This window comes from Scyliorhinus torazame, chromosome 21 (assembly GCF_047496885.1).
Source record: "Scyliorhinus torazame isolate Kashiwa2021f chromosome 21, sScyTor2.1, whole genome shotgun sequence".
Lineage (NCBI taxonomy): Eukaryota > Metazoa > Chordata > Chondrichthyes > Carcharhiniformes > Scyliorhinidae > Scyliorhinus > Scyliorhinus torazame.
The window spans coordinates 130,404,450-130,420,691 of record NC_092727.1 but is presented as its reverse complement, the minus strand read 5'-3'; the positions used below and the strand labels follow the sequence as shown (position 1 = coordinate 130,420,691).

Here is a 16,242-nt window from a genome sequence, read left to right as displayed (position 1 = left end):
CACATTACACTCCCCACACACACTCATCCCAGCCGCACACACACATTACACTCCCCACACACACTCACCGCAGCCGCACACACACATTACACTCCCCACACACACTCATCCCAGCCGCACACACACATTACACTCCCCACACACACTCATCCCAGCCGCAGATACACATTACACTCCCCACACACACTCATCCCAGCCGCACACACACATTACACTCCCCACACACACTCATCCCAGCCGCAGATACACATTACACTCCCCACACACACTCATCCCAGCCGCACACACACATTACACTCCCCACACACACTCATCCCAGCCGCACACACACATTACACCCCCCACACACACTCATCCCAGCCGCACACACATTACACTCCCCACACACACTCATCCCAGCCACACACACACATTACACTCCCCCACACACTCATCCCAGCCAATAAGATGGCACTGGTTGTGCTGGAGCGCGCCCATACAGCTGATGGGTTGGCTGGGGCCAGAGGGCACCCAGGGGTGGTGGCCTGGGGGGGGGGGGGGGGGGGGGCACCTATATGACCCGTGGCCCTAAGTTCACAGTGGGCAGTCAGCAGTGTGCGCAGCTGCCTTGTTGACGGCGGTGTTTACTGTACGTGCGTTCCGGAACGCACTGGAGCCGCTGTCGAGGTGATGGAGAATTGCGATTTGGCGTCAAATCTGCGCCTGCTGCATTTTGGCGTCGGAACCGATTCTGCGCCAATCGCGTTTCCCAATTTCGGCGTATGCTAACGGGGAGTCCCGCCATGGTTTCTTTAGGAGCACTGGGCTGAATGGTTTGATAATACTACCGCAATTAGAAAGGATGGAGTTGATCCTTACAGAGTGCCTCCTGCCTCCAGGTTCAATGCCTGCTGTTTTTCATCCAGTCCATCACTTGAAGTATTCGATTCATAGAAGCTGGTGAGAGGGGTGCTGAAGTGGCTCGATCCAGATTGTCCTGTCGAAGATGGACTGGAGCCCGGAATGTTCTGAGGGGACTGGGAGCGAGATTTCAGCTTCACCATCTGGTTCGCTGCACGGACTGTCTCAAACACCCTTCTGTTGTAATTACTAAGGAGGAAAGCATAGTGTTATCACACCTTCACCCCGAACATGTCAGAATCTCTGCTGTCGCTTTGTGGCAACATTCGGACACCCCATTCGGATCCCGGGTTAGAACTTTGTTGGGCTCGGGTCTCATTTAAGCACAAAACAAATCTAGATGGTTACTCCCAGTACAGAACAATACAAAGAGAGTGCTGCACTGTCAGAGGGTCAGTACTGAGGGAGTGCTGCACTGTCAGAGGGTCAGTACTGAGGGAGTGCTGCACTGTCAGAGGGTCAGTACTGAGGGAGTGCTGCACTGTCAGAGGGTCAGTACTGAGGGAGTGCTGCACTGTCAGAGGGTCAGTACTGAGGGAGTGCTGCACTGTCAGAGGGTCAGTGCTGAGGGAGTGCTGCACTGTCAGAGGGTCAGTACTGAGGGAGTGCTGCACTGTCAGAGGGTCAGTACTGAGGGAGTGCTGCACTGTCAGAGGGTCAGTACTGAGGGAGTGCTGAACGGTCAGAGGGTCAGTGCTGAGGGAGTGCTGCACTGTCAGAGGGTCAGTGCTGAGGGAGTGCTGCACTGTCAGAGGGTCAGTGCTGAGGGAGTGCTGCACTGTCAGAGGGTCAGTGCTGAGGGAGTGCTGCACTGTCAGAGGGTCAGTGCTGAGGGAGTGCTGCACTGTCAGAGGGTCAGTACTGAGGGAGTGCTGCACTGTCAGAGGGTCAGTGCTGAGGGAGTGCTGCACTGTCAGAGGGTCAGTACTGAGGGAGTGCTGCACTGTCAGAGGGTCAGTGCTGAGGGAGTGCTGCACTGTCAGAGGGTCAGTGCTGAGGGAGTGCTGCACTGTCAAAGGGTCAGTGCTGAGGGAGTGCCGCACTGTCAGAGGGTCAGTACTGAGGGAGTGCCGCACTGTCAGAGGGTCAGTACTGAGGGAGTGCCGCACTGTCAGAGGGTCAGTACTGAGGGAGTGCCGCACTGTCAGAGGTTCAGTACTGAGGGAGTGCCGCACTGTCAGAGGGTCAGTACTGAGGGAGTGCCGCACTGTCAGAGGGTCAGTACTGAGGGAGTGCCGCACTGTCAGAGGGTCAGTACTGAGGGAGTGCCGCACTGTCAGAGGTTCAGTACTGAGGGAGTGCCGCACTGTTAGAGGTTCAGTACTGAGGGAGTGCCGCACTGTCAGAGGGTCAGTACAGAGGGAGTGCTGCACTGTCAGAGGGTCAGTACTGAGGGAGTGCCGCACTGTCAGAGAGTCAGTGCTGAGGGAGTGCCGCACTGTCAGAGGGTCAGTACTGAGGGAGTGCCGCACTGTCAGAGGGTCAGTACTGAGGGAGTGCCGCACTGTCAGAGGGTCAGTACAGAGGGAGTGCTGCACTGTCAGAGGGTCAGTACAGAGGGAGTGCTGCACTGTCAGAGGGTCAGTACAGAGGGAGTGCCGCACTGTCAGAGGGTCAGTACTGAGGGAGGGAGTGCTGCACTGTCAGAGGGTCAGTACTGAGGGAGTGCCGCACTGTCAGAGGGTCAGTACTGAGGGAGTGCCGCACTGTCAGAGGGTCAGTACAGAGGGAGTGCTGCACTGTCAGAGGGTCAGTACTGAGGGAGTGCCTCACTGTCAGAGGGTCAGTACTGAGGGAGTGCCGCACTGTCAGAGGGTCAGTACAGAGGGAGTGCTGCACTGTCAGAGGGTCAGTACTGAGGGAGTGCCGCACTGTCAGAGGGTCAGTACTGAGGGAGTGCCGCACTGTCAGAGCGTCAGTACTGAGGGAATGCCGCACTGTCAGAGGGTCAGTACTGGGGGAGTGCTGCACTGTCAGAGGGTCAGTACTGAGGGAGCGCTGCACTGTCAGAGGGTCAGTACTGAGGGAGTGCTGCACTGTCAGAGGGTCAATTCTGAGGGAGTGCTGCACTGTCAGAGGGTCAGTACTGAGGGAGTGCTACACTGTCAGAGGGTCAGTACTGAGGGAGTGCTGCACTGTCAGAGGTTCAGTACTGAGGGAGTGCCGCACTGTCAGAGGGTCAGTACAGAGGGAGTGCTGCACTGTCAGAGGGTCAGTACTGAGGGAGTGCCGCACTGTCAGAGAGTCAGTGCTGAGGGAGTGCCGCACTGTCAGAGGGTCAGTACTGAGGGAGTGCCGCACTGTCAGAGGGTCAGTACAGAGGGAGTGCTGCACTGTCAGAGGGTCAGTACAGAGGGAGTGCTGCACTGTCAGAGGGTCAGTACAGAGGGAGTGCCGCACTGTCAGAGGGTCAGTACTGAGGGAGGGAGTGCTGCACTGTCAGAGGGTCAGTACTGAGGGAGTGCCGCACTGTCAGAGGGTCAGTACTGAGGGAGTGCCGCACTGTCAGAGGGTCAGTACTGAGGGAGTGCTGCACTGTCAAAGGGTCAGTACTGAGGGAGTGCCTCACTGTCAGAGGGTCAGTACTGAGGGAGTGCTGCACTGTCAGAGGGTCAGTACTGAGGGAGTGCCGCATTGTCAGAGGGTCAATTCTGAGGGAGCGCTGCACTGTCAGAGGGTCAGTACTGAGGGAGTGCTACACTGTCAGAGGGTCAGTACTGAGGGAGTGCCGCACTATCAGAGGGTCAGTACAGAGGGAGTGCTGCACTGTCAGAGGGTCAATTCTGAGGGAGCGCTGCACTGTCAGAGGGTCAGTACTGAGGGAGTGCTACACTGTCAGAGGGTCAGCACTGAGGGAGTGCTGCACTGTCAGAGGGTCAGTACTGAGGGAGTGCTGCACTGTCAGAGGGTCAGTACTGAGGGAGTGCCGCTATGTACACGGTGTAGTCTTTTGGGTGAGATGTTGATCTACCCTCTCGATTTTCATAGAATTTACTTTGCAGAAGGAGGCCATTCGGCACATCGAGTCTGCACCAGCTCTTGGAAAGAGCACCCTACCCAAGGTCAACACCACCCACCCTATCCCCATAACCCAGTAACCCCACCCAACACTAAGGGCAATTTTGGACACTAAGGGCAATTTATCATGGCCAATCCACCTAACCTGCACATCTTTGGACTGTGGGAGGAAACCGGAGCACCCGGAGGAAACCCACGCAGACACGGGAAGAATGTGCAGACTCCACACAGACAGTGACCCAAGCCGGAATCGAACCTGGGACGCTGGAGCTGTGAAGCAATTGTGCTATCCACAATGCTACCGTGCTGCCCTGAGAGATCTCTTGACATGAGTTTGAGGAAGGGCAGGGCAATCTCCCTGCTGTTTGACATTTCATATCTCAATAAATATCTCTGCATGCAGATTGCCTATCATTATCAATGGTGTTACTGGGAGCATGCTGCCTGCAAATTGGTTGCTGTTACACCAGCACCTACATTTACAAAGTACTTCATCGACAGTCCAGCACACTGGGACATCCTGAAGCCAAGGAAATGCAAATTTCCCTTTCAGCATGATGACAAACTCCAGTGTTGTGGTGGGTTTGCTGGTAGCTCTGATGGAGAACAACAATGCTTCTTTTTTTAATATAAACAAAGAACAAAGAAATGTACAGCACAGGAACAGGCCCTTCGGCCCTCCAAGCCCGTGCCGACCATACTGCCCGACTAAACTACAATCTTCTACACTTCCTGGGTCCGTATCCTTCTATTCCCATCCTATTCATATATTTGTCAAGATGCCCCTTAAATGTCCCTATCGTCCCTGCTTCCACTACCTCCTCCGGTAGCGAGTTCCAGGCACCCACTACCCTCTGCGTAAAAAACTTGCCTCGTACATCTACTCTAAACTTTGCCCCTCTCACCTTAAACCTATGCCCCCTAGTAATTGACCCCTCTACCCTGGGGAAAAGCCTCTGACTATCCACTCTGTCTATGCCCCTCATAATTTTGTATACCTCTATCAGGTCGCCCCTCAACCTCCTTCGTTCCAGTGAGAACAAACCGAGTTTATTCAATCGCTCCTCATAGCTTATGCCCTCCATACCAGGCAACATTCTGGTAAATCTCTTCTGCACCCTCTCTAAAGCCTCCACATCCTTCTGGTAGTGTGGCGACCAGAATTGAACACTATACTCCAAGTGTGGCCTAACTAAGGTTCTATACAGCTGCAACATGACTTGCCAATTCTTATACTCAATGCCCCGGCCAATGAAGGCAAGCATGCCGTATGCCTTCTTGACTACCTTCTCCACCTGTGTTGCCCCTTTCAATGACCTGTGGACCTGTACTCCTAGATCTCTTTGACTTTCAATACTCTTGAGGGTTCTACCATTCACTGTATATTCCCTACCTGCATTAGCCCTTCCAAAATGCATTACCTCACATTTGTCCGGATTAAACTCCATCTGCCATCTCTCCGCCCAAGTCTCCAGACAATCTAAATCCTGCTGTATCCTCAGACAGTCCTCATCGCTATCTGCAATTCCACCAACCTTTGTGTCGTCTGCAAACTTACTAATCAGACCAGTTACATTTTCCTCCAAATCATTTATATATACACTACAAAGAGCAAAGGTCCCAGCACTGATCCCTGTGGAACACCACTGGTCACAGCCCTCCAATTAGAAAAGCATCCCTCCATTGCTACCCTCTGCCTTCTATGGCCTAGCCAGTTCAGTATCCACCTTGCCAGTTCACCCCTGATCCCGTGTGACTTCACCTTTTGTACTAGTTTACCATGAGGGACCTTGTCAAAGGCCTAAATTTAGAGTACCCAATTATTTTTTTCCAATTAAGGGGTAATTTAGTCTGGCCAATCCCCCTACCTTCCACAACTTTGTGTTGTGGGGGTGAGACCCACGCAAACACGGGGAGAATGTGCAAATTCCACACAGACAGTGACCCAGAGCCGAGATCGAACCCGGGTCCTCGGCGCCATGAGGCAGCAGTGCTAACCACTACACCACCGTGTCACCCTTACAATGCTTCTTTCACCATAACCTTATGCAAACACATCCAATATCAATTTTCCAGCAGCGGAGTGAGAACACTAATTGGCTTTGCTTCCAGCCAAGTAATGGAGACATGCAAATTTCCAAACCGCAGCCCAAGATAAACTAAACCAACAGAAAGCTGAATCTTTCCTGAGCTGTGGAACTCTGGGATAAGGCAGTGTCCTTCTCACCAGAGCAGCTTATATTTAGGCACCGACGACATCCTCAAACTTAAATCCTCAGCCTAAATGCTCAGGGTGAAAACCTCAGTCCTTAGTCTCCAGGTCAATGCCTAGGTCTACAGTGGTCAGGTTGAGGATTGCTACTCTGTTTGTAAGTTCCATCTCCTACCTGTTCTCGAGTGATGCAGCAGTATCCACAAATAAGCCTTTCCTCATCGTTCCTTCAATTTCAGCGGCCAGTGAGTCCTTGAATGGAAGAGATTTCACTAGTGACTGGAAACAGAATGAGAGTGGAGCCCCAACACTGAGAACAGAGCATCCCCATTCACCACGCCCATGGCCGAGGACTCTGAGAAACCGCTTATGCTGAAACTCAGAGCAGTGCTTTTGGTTAATGTAACTTCCTTCACACAAGATATCAATGCAGCTCCATCTACACCCAGGTTGATATAAAACTTCCCACAGCCACTATTTAAGAAGAGTTTGGGTGTTCTCCCTAATTACCTCTCAGCCAACACCACTATTAACAGATTATCTGCTAATTGACTGCTTTGTGCCTATTGGCTGATGGGTTTCCCCAAATTTCTGTGACTGCACTTCAGAACCATTCCATCTGCGGACAATCCTGAGATTATGAAAGATGCATTAGAAATATATTTCCTTTCTTCCAGTTTCTCCTGTCCTCCACCGAAGGTGTGGGTTCTCTCTGGGGACGTACGGGCCCCACAGGAACTAGTGGCTCCCCAATATCTCCAACCAAGTGGCTGTTTCACATTACTGAGTATTGGAGAGTCATCTGAATGTGGGGGGGAATCACAGTGGAGAACGATTTATTATTAGACAAATTATACACACTCTTACTTTCAACTCTGAGCAGTGATCAGAAACTCGAGCTCGATCTCTAACCCAGGCACTCGGCAACAAAACATAAATGTTGCCATAGTCCCAGACGACCATAGGCTGCTTTCCCCTTTGAGGGGGGGAGCTGACTGGTGGTGGTTTAACCTGAGGATCACCACACCCGAGGCAAGGGGCAAGGTTGAGAAGGTGCGGCCTTCATAAATAATCTCAGCCGGTCCGGGGATTGAACCCACACTGCGGGCCTCGCTTTGCATCACGAACCAGCTGTCCAGCTGACTGAGCTAAACCGGCCCACTATCCCACACGCAGGGCAATGACACAAAGTTTTCGGCTTTCATGGTGATTATAGGAGAGCTGAAATCAGTGAACATTGTACAGTCAGAGACAGGGGGCTCAGTCTACCCGCTGTCCAGGCTGGCACAGTTTTCCAGGACAACCCATTGACAATGGCGGAGTTGGTAAATCCAGCTGGCGGGCCACTTACACCGCCGTAAAACATGCGGGGGTTGGTCAGTACATCCCACCCAGAGTGTGGTAGTCTAGTTTCACTGTTTACCATGGGATAGACAGGCACCGTGTGGTAGCGGTTAATGGAGCTGTTGGGAGCATTTTTATTCCGCAGATTCTTCATCTCCTCTTGAGCCTCACGCAGCATCGCGTCACACTGAGAATATTTCTCCCGCAGGTACAGCACCTACACAGCAATCCAGCAAAAGCACATTCTGAGTCACTCAATCAAACAGCAGGTGGGATTATTGTGAGAGTGTGAGGGAGCTGGATTAACATCAGTAGAGATACAGTCAGTAACACAGGGTGCTGGGGGAGAGGGGTTACTGAGTGACAGTGTGAGGGAGCTGGATTAACATCAGTAGAGATACAGTCAGTTACACAGGGTGCTGGGGGAGAGGGGTTACTGAGTGACAGTGTGAGGGAGCTGGATTAACATCAGTAGAGATACAGTCAGTAACACAGGGTGCTGGGGGAGAGGGGTTACTGAGTGACAGTGTGAGGGAGCTGGATTAACATCAGTAGAGATACAGTCAGTAACACAGGGTGCTGGGGGTGAGGGGTTACTGAGTGACAGTGTGAGGGAGCTGGATTAACATCAGTAGAGATACAGTCAGTAACACAGGGTGCTGGGGGAGAGGGGTTACTGAGTGACAGTTTGGGGGAGCTGGATTAACATCAGTAGAGATACAGTCAGTAACACAGGGTGCTGGGGGAGTCGGGTTACTGAGTGACAGTGTGAGGGAGCTGGATTAACATCAGTAGAGATACAGTCAGTAACACAGGGTGCTGGGGGAGAGGGGTTACTGAGTGACAGTGTGAGGGAGCTGGATTAACATCAGTAGAGATACAGTCAGTAACACAGGGTGCTGGGGGAGAAGGGTTACTGGGTGACAGTGTGAGGGAGCTGGATTAACATCAGCAGAGATACAGTCAGTAACACAGGGTGCTGGGGGAGAAGGGTTACTGAGTGACAGTGTGAGGGAGCTGGATTAACATCAGTAGAGATACAGTCAGTAACACAGGGTGCTGGGGGAGAGGGGTTACTGAGTGACAGTGTGAGGGAGCTGGATTAACATCAGTAGAGATACAGTCAGTAACACAGGGTGCTGGGTGAAGCGCACAAAGACTCCGTGAGACGAATAGAGTGAAGTCGATGAGGCTTTATTAAGCGTGTCTGTTCCCCCGCAGCTTGATAGTAAACTGGCCTGCGGGGGAAGACTCCGGCTTCTTATACTCCGCCTTCAGGGCGGAGCTTGAGGTCAACGGCCAACCAGGACCCGGGATCTGTCAGCCAATGACATTAGGGCTTCCAGTCCCACCTGACCCCCAATACATACTACCACACTGGGGGAGAGGGGTTACTGAGTGACAGTGTGGGGGAGCTGGATTAACATCAGTAGAGATACAGTCAGTAACATGGTGCCGGGGGAGAGGGGTTACTGAGTGACAGTATGAGGGAGCTGGATTAACATCAGTAGAGATACAGTCAGTAACATGGTGCTGGGGGAGAGGGGTTACTGAGTGACAGTGTGAGGGAGCTGCATTAACATCAGTAGAGATACAGTCAGTAACACAGGGTGCTGGGGAGAGGGATTACTGAGTGACAGTGTGAGGGAGCTGGATTAACATCAGTAGAGATACAGTCAGTAACACAGGGTGCTGGGGGAGAGGGGTTACTGAGTGACAGTGTGAGGGAGCTGCATTAACATCAGTAGAGATACAGTCAGTAACACAGGGTGCTGGGGAGAGGGATCACTGAGTGACAGTGTGAGGGAGCTGGATTATCATCAGTAGAGATACAGTCAGTAACACAGTGTGGTAGTATGTATTGGGGGTCATATGGGACTGGAAGCCCTAATGTCATTGGCTGACAGATCCCGGGTCCTGGTTGGCCGTTGACCTCAAGCTCCGCCCTGAAGGCGGAGTATAAGAAGCCGGAGTCTTCCCCCGCAGGCCAGTTTACTATCGAGCTGCGGGGGAACAGACACGCTTAATAAAGCCTCATCGTCTTCACTCTATTCGTCTCATGGAGTCTTTGTGCGCTACACACAGGGTGCTGGGAGACAGGGATTACTGAGTTCATTACCCACCTCCGTCTTTAGCTGCTCCTGGATCTCTCTCGATGTGAGAAGATATTGAGTTAACTCTTCGTTTTCTGTAGTGCACTGAGTGAAGAAAATAAACACTTTGAAATAGTAATTATTACAATGGAGTATTGGAGCTGCAGGATTGGTGGATTGCTGACATACCGTTTTGCATTTGTGTTGTAGCTCCACTACCTGAGTGAGGAGGCTGCTAATCTCCTCTTGCTGCCGCACAGAGTCCTCCATTTTTCGTGCCAGCTCTTCAGAAACCGCTGCTAGTTGATGATTGCTTTCCCCTGGACCAGCAATCGATAAAGCGTGAGATTGATAGCGAGAGAGAATGGGGGAAGGATTAGAAATGTGGAAGCAACTTTCCTCAAACACATGAAAGATAAACAATCGACATTCCAGGCTCTCCAGTTCAGAGATGATTCCCTGAATGTTCTTGTCTGTGAGCCGGGAAGTGCTGAGGCCTGGCAGGAAGTCCTCTGCCCACATCCAAAGTAAAAGCCACGCAGAGTGACCTGGCTATCACTGCGAGGGGAAGCCTATACCACAGCAACATGAACAGATTGGCAATCAGTGTGAACAGCACTGGGCTGGATCACAAGCCTCCATTGAACAAGAACTCTGGAATATCCACCACCTGATACACACACCCTGCCACGGCCCAAATCCTTCATTGCCCAATTGAAAGACATTTGACTGTCAGTCAAACACCTTGATCCTTTTTGTAATAAATGAACAAATTTCAAATTTCAAATTTTCAACAGGAAATGTTCAGTGAACGAAACAAACTGCACACTTTTCTAAAGCCTCTCTGAATCTCTCCTGGGCTTTGCTCCCAGCAATGTCCTGGGAATTAATCTTCAATTGCACCTTCATAATGAGGTCTGTCCATAGGCAGTACGGTGGCGCAGTGGGTTAGCACTACTGCCTCACGGCGCCGAGGTCCCAGGTTTGATCCCGACTCTGGGTCACTGACCGTGTGGCGTTTGCACATTCTCCCCGTGTCTGCGTGGGTTTCACCCCCACAACCCAAAGATGTGCAGGGTAGGTGGATTGGCCACGCGAAATTGCCCCTTAATTGGAAAAGAAAAGAATTGGGTACTCTAAATTAATTTATTTTTAAATAATGAGGTCTGTCTATGTATACATGTCACACTGCAATCAGTGTTGGCAATGCCCCCACAGGATGGGGTGAGTAATTACAGAATGGCAGGTTTACAGATCATTTCCATTAATAAATATGGAAGTAGGAACTTAGTTGATAGAAAATGTTCAGATATTATACATGGATGAATATTGCTGATTAACAGAGCTATGTCACACAGAGAATCAAAGAATGATACAAAACGGAAGGGGACCACTGGGCCCCTACTGGCCCTTTGAAAGAGCTATCCAATTAATCTCACTTCCCTGCTCCATCCCCATATCCCTACAAATTCTCCCTTTCAATTTTTATCCAATTCTTCTTTGAAGTTATTATTGAATCTGCTTTCAGGTCACAGCGCGCTGCATATAAATAACTGCTCACCTTCCCATTTTCACCTTGGATCAGAATCCTCTGGTTACCAACTCTCCTGTCACTGGAGATAGTTCCTCCTTATTTACCAAGTCTAAACCCTTCATGATTTTGATCACCTCCATTTAATCTCTCCTTAACCTTCACTGCTCTAAGGACAACAATCACAACTTCTCCAGACTCTCCCTAGAAATAAAGACCCTGATCCGTGTTACCGCTCTCCCATACAAGTTTGTCATCCTGTAATTATATGGGCGGTACGGTAGCACAAGGGGCTAGCACAGTTGCTTCACCGCTCCAGGATCCCAGGTTCGATTCCCCGCTGGGTCACTGTCCGTGCGGAGTCTGCACGTTTTCCCTGTGTCTGCGTGGGTTTCTTCCGGGTGCTCCGGTTTCCTCCCACAGTCCAAAGATGTGCAGGGTAGGTGGATTGGCCATGATAAATTGCCCTTCGTGTCCAAAAAGGTTAGGTGGGGTTGCGGGGATAAGGTGGAGGCGTGGGCTAAAGTAGGGTGCCCTTTCCAGGGGCCGGTGCAGACTCGATGGGACGAATGGCCTCCTTCTGCACTGTAAATTCTATGATCTATGATAAACCTCTCCACTCCAAGGTCCTGACACCCTTCAAGAAATCTTGGTGCTGGGACTGAGGCTGGTGTTTGCCTAAACTCACCCAGCTCCTTGGCGCAATCTATCACCAGCTGTTCCTCCTTGCTCTCGTACTCCAGAGTTTCTGTTGACAACTGAGTAGCCTACAGAGCGAGAATATGAAAACAAGTCACACTCCAATCTACAGAACAACCAAATCATTAGCGGGAGTTTGTGGGGTCGGGGGGTAGGTCTGGGGGGTGGCAGGGTGTAGGTAAGGAAGATCACAGAGTTCCAGTGCAAGGGTGTATGAAAGGAAAGAAAAATATTGCTATTGTGTTGCACCTTTCACATCAGCATATCCCCAGCATGTTCGGAAATGTAGTCACTGTTGGATTTTGGGAAGCACAATTTCCAATTTCACCTCAATTAAACCCATAAAGAGCAAATAATCGACCGCTAGCTATCGATATTGATCACCGAAAGTAAGGTATTAATATTGATCATCGACCGCGAGGTATTAATATTGATAATCTCACACAAGATTTTAATATTGATAATACCGCACAAGGTATTACTATTAATAATCTACGACAAGGATTTTTTTTCATTCATGTTTTACAGGATGTGAGCATCACTGACGAGGCCAGCATTTATTTCCCCATGCCTGATTGCCTTTGAGAAGGTGACGGTGAGCTGCCTTCTTGAACCGCTGCAGTCCATGTGGTGTAGGTACACCCACAGTGCTGTTAGGGAGGGAGTTCCAGGATGCTGACCGAGCGACAGTGAAGGAACAATGATATATTTCCAAGTCAGGGTGGTGAGTGACTTTGTGCCGGGTATGACTCCAAAGGCCGGCTTTTCCCCTGATTCCCATTGACTCCAGTTTAGCTCGGGCTCCTTGATGCCACACTCGGTCACATGCTGCCTTGATGTGGAGGGCAGTCACTCTCACCTCACCTCATTCAGCTCTTTTGTCCATGTTTGAACCAGGGCTGTAATGATGTCAGGAGCTAAGTGACCCTGATAATATTAGATGAGGTATTAATATTGATAATCTACCACAAGTTATTAATATTGATAATATATGTTGAGGTATTAATATTGATAAAATCGCACAAGGTATCAATATTGATCATCTACCATGCAATGAAAGTAAGAAATTGGTTTATATATTGCAATTCATATTTGTGGCAGTAATGTTATTAAAAGCCTGGCTTAAGGTATATATTTATTGCAGTAATACTATTAAAGAATCTATGATGTGGAGATGCCGGCGTTGGACTGGGGTGAGCACAGTAAGAAGTCTTACAACAGCAGGTTAAAGTCCAACAGGTTTGTTTCAATATCACTAGCTTTCGGAGCGCTGCTCCTTCCTCGGGTGAATGAAGAGGTATGTTCCAGAAACACATATATAGACAGATTCAAAGATGTAAGCATTCTAAGAATTGTCTTGCATCTTTGACTTTGTCTATATATATGTTTCTGGAACCTACCTCTTCATTCACCTGAGGAAGGAGCAGTGCTCCGAAAGCTAGTGATTAACAAATCTAGGTTAAGGTTCCAAACTGTATGTCTGTCACAGCTGTAATTAAGAGGATGTAAAATAGAGCACCCGGAGCAAACCCACGCAGACACGGGGAGAACGTGCAGACTCCGCACAGACAGTGACCCAAGCCGGGAATCGGACCCGGGTCCCTGGCGCTGTGAAGCAACAGTGTTAACCACTGTGCTACCGTGCTGCCCTTTGATTGGGGTCTGGTCCAGTGCTGTAACAGTATTAATAATGACAATCTCACAAAAGGTATTAATAGTGATAATCTACCATGAGGTATTAATGTTGATAAAATCACACAAAGTTTTATTTGGGTGGGACAACTGCATAACTGCCCTGCTCTTGTTCGATATAGTGGCCATGGGATCTTTTTCATCCACCTCGGAGGACAGATAAACATCACCTACAGCAGGTTAGCACTCTGTCAGTTTGACCTAACTCAAATACACAAATTAATGTCCTGAATGCAGGGCGCGCCACTGTCCCATCCCATTCCTCTTAGTTCTCAATTGCCTTACACCTGACATGAGCACCATTTTTCTTCTTTACTTTAATTTCTATTGTCTTTTTCATTCAGGGAATTCTAGATCTGTCTGCCCTGCCTTTTCCTTTTGAGGGAAAGTACTTCGGTTGTACCTGAATCAATTCATTTTTGAAGTTAGCTCATTGTTCAGCTACAGTTTTTCCTGCAAGTCTTTGGTTCTAGTCTAACCAGCCCAGCTTGTTCTTGCCCCAATTTGGAAAAAAATAAATTTAGAGTACCCAATTCATTTGTTTTCCCAATAAAGGGCAATTTAGTGTGGCCAATCCACCTACCCTGCACATCTTTAGGTTATGGGGGTGAGATCCATGCAGACACGGGGAGAATGTGCAAACTCCACATGGACAGTGAGCAGGGCCAAGAGCAAACCCGGGTCTGCAAAGCCATGAGGCAGCAGTGCTAACCACTGCATCACCATGCCGCCCTCTCTTGCCCCAAATTAGATGGTTTTCCTCCAGTTAATTAGTCTTACTGTGGATTATCCAATGTCTTTTTCTACCGTCATCCTAAACCTTATGATACAATGATCACTGTTCTTAAATGCTCCCCCCTTGACACTTGATCTACCTGACCCATCTCATTTCAAAGAACCAGGTCCACAATGTCTCCTTTCTCGTTGGGCTGGACACAATCTGCTGTGGAAAGATTTCCCCTTGCTCCTTAACCATTAGCCCTGTCTATATTTGGTTAATTTAAGTCCCCCATTATAACTGCTAGAGATATGTTTTTAATCATTGGATGTGGGTATCGCTGGCAGGTAATAATTGCCCAGGTTTGAACTGAGTGGCATTTCAGAGGGTATTTGAGAGACAATCACATCACGGTGAGTCTGGAGTCACATCTAGGCCAGACCAGGTAAGGACATCAGATTTTCTTCTGGACAGAACGTGAGTGAATCAGATGGGTTTTTACAACGCTGGTTTCATGGTCATCAATTGATTTTTATTAAATTCACGTTCCACCAATTGTCTTCTCACTCATCTGGTTGGAAGCCAGGTCCCCTGACCTCCAGATCTATGGATCACGAGTCCAGTGACAATACCACTGCACCACAATCTCCCCTTGTTGTCACCGTCCTGGAATTTCCCTGCCGATTTATTCCTCTTTAAGGAATGAGGACTAATATATGGGGGAGATAAAATAACGGCGGACGCTCATTGCGAGTGCTGGTGCCCCTCTGGCTAAGGTGAGTGAAATTATTTGAGGGATAATCAATATTCTGTTGCGTTCACTTTGAGGGCACAATTGAGAAAACAGCACAGCCTACATTCTTCCCATTATCGACTGGACCAAGCAACATCATTGCACTCTATGTGTCCCTTGGCTCTCGCGAAATTGACACTAACCAGACCCAAGAACATATACTGACCTGTCCCTGAATACACACACTGACCTGTACTGAATACACACACTGACCTGTCCCTGAATACACACACTGACCTGGGCTGAATACACACACTGACCTGTACTGAATACACACCCTGACCTGTGCTGAATACACAAACTGACCTGTACTGAATACACACACTGACCTGTACTGAATACACACACTGACCTGTGCTGAATACACACACTGACCTGTACTGAATACACACACTGACCTGTACTGAATACACACACTGACCTGTACTGAATACACACACTGACCTGTACTGAATACACACACTGACCTGTACTGAATACACACACTGACCTGCACTGAATACACACACTGACCTGTGCTGAATACACACACTGACCTGTACTGAATACACACATTGACCTGTGCTGAATACACACACTGACCTGTACTGAATACACACACTGACCTGTACTGAATACACACACTGACCTGTGCTGAATACACACACTGACCTGTGCTGAATACACACACTGACCTGTGCTGAATACACACACTGACCTGTCCCTGAATACACACACTGACCTGTACTGAATACACACACTGACCTGTACTGAATACACACACTGACCTGTACTGAATACACACACTGACCTGTACTGAATACACACACTGACCTGTACTGAATACACACACTGACCTGTACTGAATACACACACTGACCTGTACTGAATACACACACTGACCTGTGCTGAATACACACACTGACCTGTACTGAATACACACACTGACCTGCACTGAATACACACACTGACCTGTGCTGAATACACACACTGACCTGTACTGAATACACACATTGACCTGTGCTGAATACACACACTGACCTGTACTGAATACACACACTGACCTGTACTGAATACACACACTGACCTGTGCTGAATACACACACTGACCTGTACTGAATACACACACTGACCTGTACTGAATACACACACTGACCTGTGCTGAATACACACACTGACCTGTACTGAATACACACACTGACCTGTGCTGAATACACACACTGACCTGTGCTGAATACACACACTGACCTGTACTGAATACAC

At 49.3% G+C, this 16,242-nt stretch overlaps 1 protein-coding gene across 1 annotated transcript in view; it reads right to left on the bottom strand.

Annotated features, from left to right (window-relative positions):
- Positions 1-16,242, bottom strand: part of LOC140398677 (trafficking kinesin-binding protein 1-like) — a 114,362-nt gene that overhangs the window by 27,838 nt on the left and 70,282 nt on the right. The window contains 6 exon segments of the mRNA XM_072487658.1: positions 859-1,089; positions 6,306-6,382; positions 7,554-7,691; positions 9,598-9,672; positions 9,757-9,887; positions 11,787-11,865. Of these exon segments, the coding sequence (XP_072343759.1) occupies positions 859-1,089; positions 6,306-6,382; positions 7,554-7,691; positions 9,598-9,672; positions 9,757-9,887; positions 11,787-11,865 (731 nt within the window).